General features: G+C 41.0%; 2 protein-coding genes across 5 annotated transcripts in view; both read right to left on the bottom strand.

Moving 5' to 3' along the window:
• The window catches only part of SPAG1 (sperm associated antigen 1), an 85,350-nt gene extending 81,172 nt beyond the window's left edge, over positions 1 to 4,178 (bottom strand). Inside the window, exons 1-2 of the mRNA XM_070383042.1 lie at positions 4,055 to 4,178; positions 617 to 758 (exon numbers count right to left, since the gene is read on the bottom strand). Coding sequence (XP_070239143.1) covers positions 617 to 756 — 140 coding nt within the window. The 5' untranslated portion in view covers positions 757 to 758; positions 4,055 to 4,178. The remainder of the gene's footprint in view (positions 1 to 616; positions 759 to 4,054) is intronic.
• Positions 4,179 to 10,156: 5,978 nt separating this feature from the next.
• POLR2K (RNA polymerase II, I and III subunit K) lies at positions 10,157 to 13,163 on the bottom strand. Of its 4 annotated transcripts, none has more exons than XM_005887006.3 (4): positions 13,076 to 13,163; positions 11,935 to 12,003; positions 11,491 to 11,583; positions 10,157 to 10,824 (listed from the first exon to the last, which is right to left on the bottom strand). In XM_005887006.3, exons 2-4 carry the CDS (start codon positions 11,993 to 11,995, stop codon positions 10,802 to 10,804), a joined length of 177 nt encoding a protein of 58 aa, XP_005887068.1. In that variant the 5' UTR covers positions 11,996 to 12,003; positions 13,076 to 13,163; the 3' UTR covers positions 10,157 to 10,801. The 4 variants fall into 4 exon arrangements, with proteins under 4 accessions (XP_005887068.1, XP_070239147.1, XP_070239148.1 ...); XM_070383046.1 differs by having other exon boundaries at positions 11,935 to 12,132; positions 13,076 to 13,146; XM_070383047.1 differs by having other exon boundaries at positions 11,935 to 12,132; positions 13,043 to 13,137.
• Between the last annotated feature and the right edge of the window lie 3,474 nt (positions 13,164 to 16,637).

Below are 16,637 nucleotides of genomic sequence, written 5' to 3'. Positions count from 1 at the left end.
GAGAATCCCAGGGACGGGGGAGCCTGGTGGGCTCCCGTCTATGGGGTCGTACAGAGTCAGACATGACTGAAGCGACTTAGCAGCAGCAGCAGCAGCAGCAGCAGTGTGAAGTGAGACAGTGCCAAAGTGCTTTATCAGCAGAAGCAGATGCCTCCTAACAGCTGCTTCACCTTTTCCTAGAAAATGGGAGGAAGCAAGAAAAATGCTCTCCTTCTGGGATACCGATTAACCTAAGTCTGGTGCTGGAAAATGTGGTTCAGTCACTAAATCATGCTTGACTCTGTGACCCCATGAACTGTAGCCTGCCAGGCTTCTCTGTCTATAGGATTCTCCAGGCAAGAATACTGGAGTGGATTGCCATTTCCTTCTCCAGGGGATCTTCCCAACCCAGTGATTGAACCTGTGTCTCCTGCATTTTCTTGCTGGAATTAAATCGGGCTAGAACCCTCCAAACTAACCACAGAATTAAAACCACTGTTTTGGAACCTAACATGGACAAAAACAACAATCTCAATATTTGAAAATTTGCTCCAAAATTTCTAATGAGGCTTTGACTTTCAGAAGTCAACAATATAATTAAAATTGGCAGACTGAAACAAGATTTTTTATCGCTTACCTGAGCACACAAAGAATTTTTTCCAAGTGTTTAACATCTGAACATTTTTCAATATACTTGAAATCCAAATGTTCGACAGGAATTTTAAATGTTTTTGTTGTCCCGAAGCCCCACAATGATGGATAATCTTTGGTGGCCATAGCTGAAATGTAGTGTAGGAAAACAGTTACAAATCTTATATAGTAAAACTCAATTTGGATAGTAGTAACCATCTAGGTACTTCTGCAATGTTTATTTTTCATTTCTACAGAAAAGGAGATGAAGTATTTCCTTTTCTTAATGTGAACCATTTTAAAAGCTTTTCATTTAATTTGTTACATTGCTTCTGTTTTGGTTCTTTGGTTTTAAGACATCTGGGATCCTAGCTCCCTGATCAGGGATCAAACTGGCACCCCCTGCAAAGTCTTAACTATTGGATCGCCAGGAAGTCCCTGGAGTATTTCTTCTAAGGAGGATGCTCATTGTAAACTCTGTTTGATAAGAATAGTTAGCATTCATGGGGCTAAATTACTCTCTACCACACATGGATTAGCTTCCTTAATCTTCACTTAAGCAAAATTGAAATATAATGACAAAGCAGGATTTGGGGTGTAGAGGAAAAATCTTTTCCCTCTACCAATTTGGGTTCAGTACCTGAGGCCTATAAATCACACTGACAAAAGATATTAACAGGAGAAAAGGTTTATTCTGGGGGCTTCACAGAAAAGTGAAAACTCAAAGAAACAGCTAGTTTTGGGAATTTATGTATCATTCTAACAAAGTGTGATAAATTGTGTAGAAATGATTAGACAAAGGAAAAAGGGTTTTGGCTTCTAGAAAGTAAATATATGGAAAAACTAATGGAAGGTAAGAGTTATTTTAATGAGGTTTGTTTCTGCAGACTCACCTCAGTGCTGACTGTCCATCTGCTGTGATAAGGATTGTACTCCTCACCTTGGTATGAGAGGAGAAGAGGGAACACCTTCATAAAGGGAAATTTATGTCCTGCTTTTAGGCAGAAAAGGGTAAGGCAGAAAGAGTTTTTTCTGTGTCTGCTCTTATTTGCCTTCTGCTCAAAATAATCTTTATGCCAAAGTGGCCAACTTGGGTGTAGTGTGCGTATTCTGATCCTCTTTAGTGCTCAAGCTGCTTTTTTAAGGTATCTTTTAACATTGATTTTGGTATCTCCTACTTTAGCTGTTGTGTTAACATCCTAATCATCCTTTTGATTCAGTACAAACATAAATAATATCCTTTCTGTAAATCTGCATCGTCTTCTTCCACATTCCCTGACTCCTTACATTCTCAGTTGCCCACTCCCATCAATGAACAGCTGCCAGGCCTAATATGTTCTAAAGGCACTCTGTACATACCTCTCTCATATGTATAGCACATATCCGAATTCTATTTCTTGGTCTTCTAGATTGTGAGAGATCTTACCTAATTCATCTCAGAGCTTCAGAACTAACATAGTAAGTAGTGTCTTATATCCCTTAAGAAATACCTGCTAAACACAACTGAATTAGGAATATGATGGCCTTGGACAGTTTCACTCTACTGATACTGCTAATGACAGTGTCAATAACAGCAACAAATACATAATTCTTAATGAGCTTTGCATATATTATTATTTTGTTTAATCCTTCAACTACTGTATCAAGTATGTCTTAAACAGAGAGCAGTAATAAGTTAACATTTATGAAGCTAAATTTCTATATGTCATGAAGTATCTCAGTCCTCAAGACCACTTTCATGAAACATATTACTTCCTTTTTACAGATAAGGAAGGTGATGTTTCAAGTATATAAATTGCATATGGTCATATAATTATTAAGTAGTGAACTGAAGAGTTGAACCTCAGGCCACTACAGAGCCCACATACTTAACTGTCATACAACTCATGAAATCAACTTAGTCAGCTGCAATCAGCATTCTTTTATGAGGTAGAACAGGAATAAAATCAGACTACCTGACACAAACCATTAAATACTGTTTTACAGAAACTTTTATTTCATGCCTATATAAAGAAATGATAAATACAGGTATATATAAATGCACACACAAATGTGTATATAAATGTTGCAAAGTAAAATGTATACATTATGAGTTATATTGTCAAAGTTTTTTTTTTTTTTAAACACTGCACTAAAACACACTGGGTGATAAATTTTAAAACAAGTAGCAATAAGTCTAATCCATAAGGAATATTCCCTTCAGCATGCCTGCCCTCTGAGTCTGGTCATACATCATACGTCTGCAGAAAAAGGATGCACTGTCAGCGTCTCCATATTCCTGCTGGCTTTGACTTGGGTACAGAATATAGATGACAGTTTGTCAGCTTTTGAATGAGGTCCAGCGAAGAAGTGAGAATATGGCCTACCATACTAGCAGGGCCCAGTAGGATGGCCTCCTATCACAAGGGTAGCCTTAATGGTGGAAGTTACATGAAACCAAGTGAAGAACTTTAAAATTATTGATGCTGCCCAGAATAGAATGAGTTGTCTATAGGAGAATTTTTCCCCAAGAGCTGGAGGATATTTGATGGGAGGATTTAAGCATCTAACGGGATTAAAATAGATTACCTTCAATTAAAGGAATCTTGAAACCCCTGAGGTTTTATGATTTGAATAAAACATAGTGAAAAACGTTAGAAATGATAAAGACATCTCTTACCTAATTAAGAGAATTTCAACGTAAACCCTGTTTTAACGTTTCTGAGAATCTTTTTTGAGAACTACCACGTGGAGGACTGCGGTGGGGAGGATACACATTCTCAAGATCAATAAATGTTAACTCTCAAACTCCAAAACACAAGTTATACTTTATTTGCTCGTTAGAACTCTTCCACATCTGCTTGCAACTTGTCTCTGATTAGGAAAATTGTGGTCCTAGTTGGGGTTAACTTCTCCACCATCCTAACTCACATCCATTTCCCACATTTACTCATCAGTTTGTCAGTAATACCTCCAGCGCAAACTGCAATGCGCTAGTAATGGGAAAAACTGTTTTGACTTCCACCTTCGCACGTTCTTCCCAGCATCCACAAGGCTGGGCGCCACCTGCAGCCGGAGACGGAAAGGAAACGGCATCCTCCAGCCCGTAGCAACGGTTTCTATGTACAGCGCGACCGGAGAGGACAGCGGGCTCAGGGCCTGACCGCGATCCCGGAGCTTCTACAGCCAACCCCAACGGTCAGGGGGCACTTCAGGACTCTTATGAACAATTTCTCTCTAGTCCCCGGCGTTGTTCACAAGAACTAGTGGCTGCTACCAGAGACCTTGCCCCAACATCCGCCACCTTCAGCCCCGAGAAACAAAGGGCCCCAGTTTCTTTTCCCAACTAAGAAGGCGGTTCATCCCGCGCTCCCTCCCCACCTCCCAGTCTATCTTTCACCCCGCCCTCCGGAGGGAGGGATTGCGATGGGGAGATGTAGTTTACTCCTGGCCGGCACATACTCACCTGGTTCAGACCCCAAGCCGTGCAGAGGACCCAGCCACACACCGTACCAGCCTCGCTAAGGCACCCGGGGAGGGGCGCGGCGCGCCGCCCCGCCCCGCCCCGCCCCGCCCCGCCCCTGCCCACACTGCCCCTCCCAGACCGAGAGCTTGAGGCGGATCGCCGCGGGCGGGGTTTAGGGCCTCTGCATGACGACTGGCTAGTCTCCGGTTTGCATCCGCTGATTGGTCTTGCAGTCCCAGCTTCACTCAGACACAGGATTATTAAAGAGAAGTGAGTTGCAATTCCACGTGCTCTGGAATTTTCTTTTCACGCACACTTTATGGTTTTTTTCTGGTCATAATTGTGTACAGAAACAATCAAGCTGAATAAACAAGCAGGATAAACACTAACTCGAAAGTAAATACACTGTTGGCAAATTAAAAACATCACTATCATCTTCATAAAGACATTCCATCCAAGAATATATAGATGGATTAGAAGTAAATGTGAAATCTTTCACAGAACAGATAAAGAAAAAGAGAGAAAAAAAGGATGAAAAAGTTAGGACAACGAGTTTAAACTAGATTTAAAAGATCTAGAGAGAATACAGAGATCATTTCAGTTCAGTCGCTCAGTTGCGTCCGACTCTTTGCGACCCCATGAACTGCAGCACTCAAGGCCTCCCTGTCGATCACCAACTCCCGTTGTCCATTGAGTCGGTGATGAAATCCAACCATCTCATCCTCCGTCGTCCCCTTCTCATCCTGCCCTCAATCTTTCCCAACAACAGGGTCTTTTTTTTAATTTTATTTTATTTTTAAACTTTACATAATTGTATTAGTTTTGCCAAATATCAAAATGAATCCCATCAGGGTCTTTCCAAATGAGTCAGCTCTTTGCATCAGGTGGCCAAAATACTGGACTTTCAGCTTTAACATCAGTCCTTCCAATGAACACCCTGGACTGATTTCCCATAGGATGGACTGGTTGAATCTCCTTGCAGTCCAAAGGACTCTAAAGAGTCTTCTCCAACACCACAGTTCAAAAACATCTATTCTTCTGTGCTCACCTTTCTTTATACCCCAACTCTCACATCCATACATGACTACTGGAAAAACCATAGCCTTGACTAGACAGACCTTTGTTGACAAAGTAATGTCTCTGCTTTCTAATACGCTGTCTAGGATGGTCATAACTTTCCTTCCAAGGAGTAAGCATCTTTTACTTTCATGGCTGCAGTCACCATCTGCAGTGATTTTGGAGCCCAAAAAAAGTCAGCTACCATTTCCACTGTTTCCCCATCTATTTCCCACGAAGTGATGGGACCGGATGCCATGATCTTAGTTTTCTGAATGTTGAGCTTTAAGCCAACTTTTTCCACTCTCCTCTTTCACTTTCATCAAGAGGCTCTTTAGTTCTTCTTCACTTTCTGCCATAAGCGTGGTGTCATCTGCATATCTGAGGTTACTGATATTTCTCCCAGCAATCTTGATTCCAGCTTGTGCTCCACTCAGCCCAGGGTTTCTCATGATGTACTCTGCATATGTTAAATAAGCAGGGTGACGATATACAGCCTTGACGTACTCCTTTTCCTATTTGGAACCAGTCTGTTGTTCCATGTCCAGTTCTAACTGTTGCTTCCTGACCTGCATACAGGTTTCTCAAGAGGCAGGTCAGGTGGTCTGGTATTCCTATCTTTCAGAATTTTCCACAGTTTGTTGTGATCCACACAGTCAAAGGGTTTGGCATAGTCAATAAAGCAGAAATAGATGTTTTTCTGGAACTCTCTTGCTTTTTCAATGATCCAGCGAATGTTGGCAATTTGATTTCTGGTTCCTCTGCCTTTTCTAAAACCAGCTTGAACATCTCCAAGTTCACAGTTCACGTATTGCTAAAGCCTGGCTTGGAGAATTTTGAGCATCACTTTACTAGTGTGTGAGATAAGTGCAATTGTGTGGTAGTTTGAGCATTCTTTGGCATTGCCTTTCTTTGGGATTGGAATGAAAACTGACCTTTTCCAGGCCTGTAGCCACTGCTGAGTTTTCCAAATTTGCTGACATATTGAGTGCAGCACTTTCACAGCATCATCTTTTTGGATTTGAAATAGCTCAACTGGAATTCCATCACTTCCACTGGCTTTGTTCATAGTGATGCTTCCTAGGGCCCACTTGACTTCACATTCCAGGATGTCTGGCTCTAGGTGAGTGATCACAGCATCGTGATTCTCTTGGTCGTGAAGATCTTTTTTATATAGTTCTTCTGTGTATTCTTGCCACCTTTTCTTAATATTTTCTGCTTCTGTTGGGTCCATACCATTTCTGTCCTTTATTGAGCCCCTTTGCATGAAATGTTCCATTGGTATCTCTGATTTTCTTGAAGAGATCTCTAGTCTTTCTGTTCTATTGTTTTCCTCTATTTCTTTGCACTGATCACTGAGGAAGGCTTTCTTATCTCTCCTTGCTATTCTCTGGAACTTGGCATTCAAATGGGTATATCTTTCCTTTTCTCCTTTGCTTTTCACAGCTATTTGTAAGGCCTCCCCAGACAGCCATTTTGCTTTTTTGCATTTCTTTTTCTTGGGGATGGTCTTGATCCCTGTCTCCTGTACAATGTCACAAACCTCTGTCCATAGTTCATCAGGGACTCTATCAGATCTAGTCCCTTAAATCTATTTCTCACTTCCACTGTATAATCATAAGGGATTTGATTTAGGTTATACCTGAATGGTCTAGTGGTTTTCCCCATTTTCTTCAATTTAAGTCTGAATTTGGCAATAAGGAGTTCATGGTCTGAGCCACAGTCAGCTCCTGGTCTTGTTTTTGTTGACTGAGGATAGGAAGTGATTAATTCAAGAAAATTTCCCGGAACTGAAGAGCTTGAATTTCCACACTGAGAGTATACTCCCAACAACCAAAACAAGCAAAGAAAACAGATTCATACCAAGGCACATGCTGCAAAATTTCAGGACACAGCAAAGAACATTCAAATTTCTAGAGAGAAAGTAGGTCATAAAGGATAAGGAAGAACGGTTTTGTACTTTCCCACAATAATACAGATAACTAGAACACAACAAAACATTTCAAAATTCTGATGTTCGCAATAACACAAGAAAAGGTCATTTTAGGCAGAGAGAAAAACATGAGAAAAGGCACAGGCAAGGAGGTCCATCATCAGCTTTAAGAACTACAAACATCTCCTTAGAACCAAAGATTAAGAGGTGGGTTGAAGTGGTTACAGAGGAGGGAGAGGACTCTGCTTCTACTATTCCCAACAGTTTTTTACTTTATCAAAATGGGAGGCTACTGAAGGTTTTCAGCAAGACAGAGCCGTGAAATTTCTATTTTACAACGATCCAAGTTGGGATGGGAATTCCACTGTGGTCCAGGGGTTAGGACTCTACAATGAGCAAGCTAAAGAGTATGGAAAACAGCGAGACCAGCAGCTGAGACTAATCCCAAGGCTGATACAAGACATAGAAGAATGGTACAAAGAAGATCTTCATGACCAAGATAATCACGATGGTGTGCTCACTCACCTAGAGCCAGACATCCTGGAATGTGAAGTCAAGTGGGCCCTAGAAAGTATCACTACGAACAAAGCTAGTGGAGGTGATGGAATTCAAGTGGAGCTATTTCAAATCCAAAAAGATGATGCTGTGAAAGTGCTGCACTCAGTATGTCAGCAAATTTGGAAAACTCAGCAATGGCCACAGGACTGGAAAAGGTCAGTTTTCATTCCAATCCCAAAGGCAATGCCAAAGAATGCTCAAACTACCGCACAATTGCACTCATCTCACACACTTTACATTAGTAAAGTAATGTTCAAAATTCTCCAAGCCAGGCTTCAGCAATACGTGAACCATGAACTTCAAGATGTTCAAGCTGGTTTTAGAAAAGGCAGAAGAACCAGAGATCAAATTGCCAACATCTGCTGGATCATGGAAAAAGCAAGAGAGTTCCAGAAAAGCATCTATTTCTGCTTTATTGACTATGCCAAAGCCTTTGACTGTGTGGATCACAATAAACTGTGGAAAATTCTGAAAGAGATGGGAATACCAGACCACCTGACTTGCTATATAGGAAAAACTTGTATTCAGGTCAGGAAGCAACAGTTAGAAATGGACATGGAACAACAGACTGGTTCCAAATAGGAAAAGGAGTACGTCAAGGCTGTATATTGTCATCCTGCTTATTCAACTTACATGCAGAGTACATCATGAGAAACATAAGCTGGAAGCAGCACAAGCTGGAATCAAGATTGCCAGGAGAAATATCAGTAACCTCAGATATGCAGATGACACCATGCTTATGGCAGAAAGTGAAGAAGAACTAAAGAGCCTCTTGATGAAAGTGAAAGAGAGTGAAAAAGTTGGCTTAAAGCTCAACATTCAGAAAACTAAGATCATGGTATCCGGTCCCATCACTTCATGGGAAACAGATGGGGAAACAGTGGAAATGGTGGCTGACTTTTTTTGGGCTCCAAAATCACTGCAGATGGTGACTGCAGCCATGAAAGTAAAAGACGCTTACTCCTTGGAAGGAAAGTTATGACCATCCTAGACAGCATATTAGAAAGCAGAGACATTACTTTGTCAACAAAGGTCCATCTAGTCAAGGCTACCTTTTTCCAGTAGTCATGTATGGATGGAGAGTGGGGCTATAAAGAAAGCTGAGCGCAGAAAAATTGATGCTTTTGAACTGTGGTGTTGGAGAAGACTCTTGAGAGTCCCTTGAACTGAGAGGAGATCCAACCAGTCTATCCTAAAGGAAATCAGTCCTGACTATTCATTGGAAGGACTGATGCTGAAACTCCAATACTTTGGCCACCTGATGCGAAGAGCTGACTCATTTGAAAAGACCCTGATGCTGGGAAAGATTGAGAGCAGGAGAAGGGGACGACAGGATGAGATGGTTGGATGCCATCACCGACTCAATGGACATGAGTTTGAGTAAACTCTAGGAGTTGGTGATGGAGAAGGAGGCCTGGCGTGCTGCAGTTCATGGGGTTGCAAGAGTCAGACACAACATAGCGACTGTACTGAACTGAACTGAATACAATCATCTGTGCAGAAACTGTAATGGTGTGAATAGATAACATTTATTACTTTAAGAGTTTTTATGGAGTATTTCATTTTATCTTGCAGCAAATGTTTGGGGAATGTGCTACAGTGTAGTTTTTCATGCTCATCTTACAAATAAGGAAAGTGAATCCTGGTGAAGTCACTGCCATCTAACACGGGACTCTGCAGGTGTATGTAGGTGTAGGTGTATGAATTTCTTGACTTCAACAATTAAGCTGAAGTTAAATAAACTGGCCAGTAAATGAGAAGTGCTGGATTTGAACCAATTTCCATGTATTTTTGATGAACCTTTGTGTCTGGTAAGCAGTTTAAGTAGGGAACAAGTTATGTGTTAGCTTCAAGCTCAGATTTACTGATTTTTATATTTATAGGCACTATTCAAAAGGATTTTTTTAAAAGCTATTTTATATCTATCGTACCTTTTCTATAACTGTCCAGGTAGGCAAGAAGTAAAATTACTTCCATTTTATAGATGAAGGGGACACAAGGAGGTAACTGATTGAAACGAATTCCAGGAGTAATACTTTACCCATTAAACCACAGTCTAGTTAACCAAATAACAATACTCAAACTACTAATGCACAAATGACCTATGATGAAATTAGAATAGTTAAGAGCAACATTATCAGTAGTTGGGGTTTAGGCAGCTGTCATTTGTCGGGACTCTTCCATACAGAAAGGACAAGCTCAAGAAGGAATATGGCAGAATCACAGAATTATGAAAGCCACGGTCTAGGAAAAACTGGACTAAGGAAGCACCCTTTAAAAATCTTGAGTATGGTAGTGCTATACAGCACATAATGAATTTATAGAACTTAGTATTTAAGGATGGCAGTAGAAATAACAGGTGCTTCTTTTAAATGGCACAGATAATTCTCTGAATGTCAGAGACACACAAAGCTATCAATGAAGTTTATGCAATCGAATCCTGGAACAGATGGAGTATCTGAGTATCCATATTCCTAGTTATCAAAGCAAAAGCTTTAAACATTCATCCAATAATTAAGTGTAAACCAACTTTTTTTTAAAATATGCTGAAAGCAGAATTTTTTGTTTACTTTAATGAATAATTACAACTGGGAAACCACACCTGCCTTAACAGTCTGCTTCATCCACTTTACTTGGGATTGATTTTATCTTACAGAAAGCAACCATCAAAGTTTCTTTTCCCTTGCCCAAGATTTTAAAAAGTCAACCATTACATATAAATACAGGAAGGCCTATGCCAAGTTAACAAATGAAAACTGTAACTCAAAATGAGGTATGCACATTGACAGTAAGTGCATTGGTATACTCCATACAAAAGCTGGAGAGTTTACAAACAACTGGTGATGTAAAACAGAGGTTTCCTAAGAACTTACTTAATTAGACCTTTAAAAAGCCCTAGAAAACTTCATTTTTAACAAGGGTCCCAGATGATTCCAGGTTTTGCTTAAAGTGTAGTTTGGGAAACATTTTTAACCTCCACTGAGTGTCAGATTACATATACAATAAAATTAAAATACAAACCATGTACTGAATGAAAAATAGTATCTTTATATAAGCTATTAATAGATATCTAAATACAATATGGTTTTTTAAAATGAAATGTGTATATAATTGTATTCATAAAGTACACTAATCAAAATCTATACAACATTAACAACAAATCCAAATAAAAATGAAGATATTCCTCTGAATTTCATGTTTCACCGAGCATCAAAAACCACCACTGTAATATACCAAGTTAAGGACATAAAAAGGTACATTAAAATTAAAATTTTAGTACTTTCAAGTCACTTTCTCTTTGCAATAATCTATTTATTTAATCTAAAATGTTAGTTTAGATTTATTTAAGTTAATCTAAAATGCACAAAAGAATAAAATGCACTATTTACTATGATGAGAAGTGAACTAAAAAATAAACTATTAGCCCTCTTTCCATGATAGAGACCAATGCACCAAGAAACTAAAGCAGTGTTAAAAGCGATAATTTACTGTTCTAAAAAATACTGTCAGTTATTACATAACAATTTACTCTGACTTTCAGCTAATTCCTAAGTCTCACTTTTTCCATAAGGTAGCATAAAAACTCACTATTTGTAGTTCCCCTTGTATAATTTAGTTTGTTCATAAACTGAAGCTCAGGAATGAGTACTTATATAGAATTGCTGAAAAATACACTTATGAAAGCCAAAATCAGCTAGTATTTAGATTACTTGGTATACGTCTACACACCGAAGTACTGTGATAAAAAAGAAAATGATAAACATTTTTTTTTTGGTAAGTAATCCAAGTTGTTACCATTTTCACAAGTAATTAGTCTTTGACTATCAAACCAGGTGTTATTCTTCACTTGCTCCCATCTCATACCTAAGAAGCACAGTTAAAAGGATACATCTTTTAGTCCTTTTCTTGTACATTATTCTGTATCCACATTCTCTGCATCGGATGGGATCCCTTGATTTTATTTCATTTTCTGTGTGACATTCTAGAAATGAAAACACGTTCATTTATTCAATGCCTAAAAGAGAAATTATTACAGACAAGCAAATTATCTTGACCATATTTTTCATCCAACACACTAAAATACAAATATTCCATCTCAAGGATGTGTTGCTATTACCAGTAAGCTAAAGGAGAGAGAAAAAAAGAGTGGTGGGCAAGGCACTTTTCCTAGAATAGGAAATGAAAAGTTAATGAGAGGATTTTTTTTTTAAAGACTGCTAAAGCTGTTCCGCTTTCTAACTTTAAAGATGAACGACTCACTTAAGTCAAAGACAAATGCACAATTCTTTTTTTTTAGCCGAGTTTAAATACTCTTACTTTGTGTTACTCTTACCTCCACAGATATATATCATTGGCTGCTGCTTTGGGGGTTGAACGTCCTTCTGGGTGTCCATTGTTGTCCCTGAAATCGGAGACTCAAATATTTAATATCTCAAAGCGGGGCCCTCACAAATCCAACCAGGAATCACTTTTCCGAGGGAAAGCTAAAAAGGTCTCAATTCCTAGTCAGTACTTTGTTTCATGGCTGGGTCTAAAGGACAAAACAAACAAACAAAAAACGTGTTGCGCATTTACCCCCAAATTGGACTCTTATTTTACAGATGAAGGAACTCAGGTTTGCTGCTGCTGCTGCTGCTAAGTCGCTTCAGTCGTGTCCGACTCCGTGCGACCCAATGGACAGCAGCCCACCAGGCTCCCCTGTCCCTGGGATTCTCCAGGCAAGAACACTGGAGTGGGTTGCCATTTCCCTCTCCAATGCATGAAAGTGAAAAGTGAAAGTGAAGTCGCTCAGTCGTGTCCGACTCTTAGCGACCCCATGGACTGCAGCCTACCAGGCTCCTCCATCCACGGGATTTTCCAGGCAAGAGTACTGGAGTGGAGTGCCACTGCCTTCTCCAACTCAGGTTTAGGGAAGTTCATTTGGGCAGGATTACTCAGTAGCAATGCAGAAGGCCCGGGTTCGATCACTGGGTAGGGAAGATCCCCTGGAGTAGAGAATGGCAACCCACTCCAGTATTCTTGCCTGGAGAATTCCATGGACAGAGGAGTCTGGCAGGCTACAGTCCATGGGGTCGCGAAGAGTGGGACACGACTGAGCGACTAACACACTCAGCTGCAGAGTCAGAGAGATTTAGATCTGATTGCAAAGCCCGCGTCTTCATTTAACACGTTATATTTTTCCAAACTTTAGCAGGAGATTGTAAAAGAAAAAAAAAAAAAACAAACCACAAAACTTCTCTCAACAGTAGAACACGAGAACCGAAGATAAGAGAAGAATAACTCCCCAAAGCTAGTCAACAGTTAAACAGGGAAACAACCCAAAAGCTAAACCGGCAAAGGACTAAAAGTATCGACTCTATCCCCAGCCTCTCCTGACTCTAACCCTTAAACTAGACCTCTTTAGACCTTATTGTCTTTTCAGTTTGGGCCCAAATTCCTACCTTCAAATCCCAAACCTCCAATTCCCTACTCACGTAACACGGAGAAATCTCTAGGCCTCTCCAAACAGATTTCGACTCGCCTCTGAGCCGCGGGCAACTTCCGGCGCTCGCTTCTGACGTGTCGGAGTCTCCGCCCCTTCCGTTCCGGGTGTGGCTGAGGAACCTGGATTGAGTAGAGGCGGAGGAAACGGGTCTTTTGGTGTTTTCGAGTCTAGTCTAAAGTGCTTGTTTCGCTCCTAGCTGTTTTCGCTTGTCAGGGAAGCAAAGCACGTTAGCAGCCTTTCATGTCCTAGGAGGTTTGTTTATCTGGCAAATGAAGTCTGCAGAAAGGAACATTTTTCTAGGCGGGCAGAGGGTTAGAAGAGAAACCCCAGTGAAGTGCTCGTGGAATACTAGGCTGACCGTTACTCCGAGGAACGTAGAAGAATCGGCTCCACCGCGGATATCCACGTGCAAAAGCCCTTTACAGACTACGTGTTTCGAATAGTTTGCTATTTGTGCCGGGGCAGTGGAGCACCCCCTCGGTCGCTATCTTTCATATAATTTCGTTTTTGCTTTTCGACCCATTCTCTCCTAGGCGCTCGTTCTCTCTCTGACTCATACATTTTACTTGTGGGCGGCTACGTCAGTTACTCCCACTTAAAGCTAAGGGATTTAGGTAGTGGTAGTCACTCCAGTCGGAGAAGGCAATGGCACCCCACTCCAGTACTCTTGCCTGGAAAATCCCATGGACGGAGGAGCCCGGTAGGCTGCAGTCCATGGGGTCGCTAAGAGTCGGACACGACTGAGCGACTTCACTTTCACTTTTCACTTTCGTGCATTGGAGAAGGAAATGGCAACCCACTCCAGTGTTCTTGCCTGGAGAATCCCAGGGACCGGGGAGCCTAGTGGGCTTCCGTCTATGGGGTCGCACAGAGTCGGACACGACTGAAGCGACTTAGCAGCAGCAGCAGCTGTGCACTGACCCTCCTTTTGTCCCCTGTATTCATTCCTCCTTAGAAGAACAAGAAGACTTGACCAGTGAGGCCGTGTTCTTTCAAAGGTCAAAAATTTAATGAAATTAAACAGTTGGGTTCACAACGTTTGCGTCTTTCACAGTAATAGCTTACGGTGAACCATGTCGGATTTGTGGTCTCCGAAGAAGATTTAGCATGGGCATCAGGAACTAGGCTTCGGACGTTCAGAACTTTGTGTGGCAGGTTTCATTACAGTGAAAAAGGACAGAAAGCTTCTAACGTAGATATCAGAAGAGGGGATGGAGAGTGCCCCCCTCGCTAGTCTTAGCAAGGGAGCTATATACTTTTTCAGTTGGTTGTTACAGTGAATCAAAAGAATGTCTCAAGGCTGTAAAGGTCTTACCAGATCCATTCCGACAACTTAAATTTTAAAATAATGGGATAACATTTAAAAATAACATTTTTAAAATAATGGGCTTCCTTTGTGGCTCAGACAGTAAAGAATCCTCCTGCAATGTGGGAGACCTGAGTTTGATCCCTGTGTTGGAAAGATCCCCTGGAGAAGGGAAAGCTACACATTCCAGTATTCTGGCCTGGAGAATTCAGGCCATGGGGTAGCAAAGAGTCCTGACAGAACTGAGCAACTTTCACTTTCACTAGAAAGATCTTACCAGACCCATTCCCACAACATACATTTTAAGATGACAGGATAGTCAGAAGGTTCTTAAGGAGGAACATGTCCTCCAACAGGATACATTGTTGTTTTATAATCATGGTAAAGAGTTTAAGGAAAAACATACCTTGAGCAAGATGAGTCGTTAGTTGTGTAATTATTAGCTCTGGGCTTAAAGAAAAAAACATTTTATGTGACTATGTTGAAGGAATGTAGGAAAGAAACGTTTGTCCTTTTCCTTGACAGCCCCAGACCCCTTTCTCTTCCCTCTCCTCCTTCCCCCTCTCCTCCTCCCCCTCCTCCTCCTCCTGAATCAACCTACGTAAGAATTAGCGCTCTCAACAGCAAGTATATCAGAAAGGGGAAGAAGAAAATGAAGTTATTAAAATTTAGAAAATAAACAGTTGTTAATAACTATTGTAATTAATATGAAAAGCAGATTTCTTTCTCCCCAACATCTACTACATTGGTTTCTTACTGAAAGTGAAAGTCACTCAGTCCTGTCTGACTCTACAATGCCAGGGACTGTACTATACAGTCCATGGAATTCTCCAGGCCAGAATACTGTAGTGGGTAGTGTTTCCCTTCTCCACAGGATCTTCCCAACCCAAGGATCGAACCCAAGTCTCCCATATTAACCAGCTGAGCCACAGGGGAAGCCCAAGAATACTGGAGTGGGTACCCTATCCCTTCTCCAGTGGATCTTCCCGACCCAGGAAATGAACCAGGGTCTCCTGCATTGCAGGTGGATTCTTTACCAACTGAGCTATGAGGGGAATCCTTTATTGGTTTCTTATTAAGCAGGCTCTATTGCTTTTTTCTCTCCCATCCAGCAACCTGGGAACATTGAGCCTGACCTTTCATTTCCAGAAGGAGTTAATTGGTTGCACCTCCACAGACCAACTTGGGACTTGACTTTCTGGATTTTTCTAGAAGCCAATTTTTAAATATCCAGGAAACACAGTGGAGTATCCTGCTTCTTCATTGTTCAGTTCAGTCGCTCAGTCATGTCCAACTCTTTGCGACCCCATGAACTGCAGTACACCAGGCTTCCCTGGCCTTCACCAACTCCTAGAGCTTGCTCAAAGTCATGTTATTCAGTTGGTAATGCCATCCAACCATCTCATCCTCTGTCATCCCCTTCTCCTCCTGCCTTCAGTGTTTCCCAGCATCAGGGTATCAGTCCTCCAATGAATATTCAGACTGATTTACTTTAGGATGGACTGGTTTGATCTCCTTTCAGGCCAAAGGATTCTCAAGAGGCTTCTCCGACACCACAGTTCAAAAGCATCAATTCTTCGGTGCTCAGCTTTCTTTATAGTCCAACTCTCACATCCATACATGACCACTGGAAAAGCCATAGCCTTGACTAGACGAACCTTTGTTGGCAAAGTAATGTCTCTGCTTTTTAATACACTGTCTAGGTTAGTCACAGCTTTTCTTCCAAGGAGCAAGTCTCTTAATTTCATGGCTGCATTCACCATCTGCAGTGATTTTGGAGCCCAAGAAATAAAAGTTTGTCACTGTTTCCATTGTTTCCCCATCTATTTGCCATGAAGTGACAGGACCAGATGCCATAATCTTAGTTTCTTGAATGTTGAGTTTTAAGCCAGTTTTTTCACTCTCCTTTTTCACTTTCATCAAGAGAATCTTCAGTTCCTCTTTGCTTTCTGCCATAAAGGTGGCGTCATTTGCATAGCTGGGGTTATTGATACTTCTCCCTGCAATCTTGATCCCAGCTTGTGCATCAGCATTTCACCTGATGTACTCTACATATAAGGTAAATAGGCAAGATGAAACTATACAATTTCTTCCTCCACAGACAGGCTAAGATAGAACATAAATATTTTTTATCAGCAGCTGTCTCACAAAGTACCTCCCCTCTTAGCCAAAGGGAAGAGGTAACTCAATAGAGTGCTGAAGAATTGATGCTTTTGAACTGTGGGGTTGGAGAAGACTCTTGAGA

The sequence above is a fragment of the Bos mutus genome, chromosome 14 (genome assembly GCF_027580195.1).
Source record: "Bos mutus isolate GX-2022 chromosome 14, NWIPB_WYAK_1.1, whole genome shotgun sequence".
In the NCBI taxonomy this organism is placed as follows: Eukaryota; Metazoa; Chordata; class Mammalia; order Artiodactyla; family Bovidae; genus Bos; species Bos mutus.
Note: the sequence above shows the minus strand (reverse complement) of the source record. Positions and strands in the feature narration are given on the sequence as shown.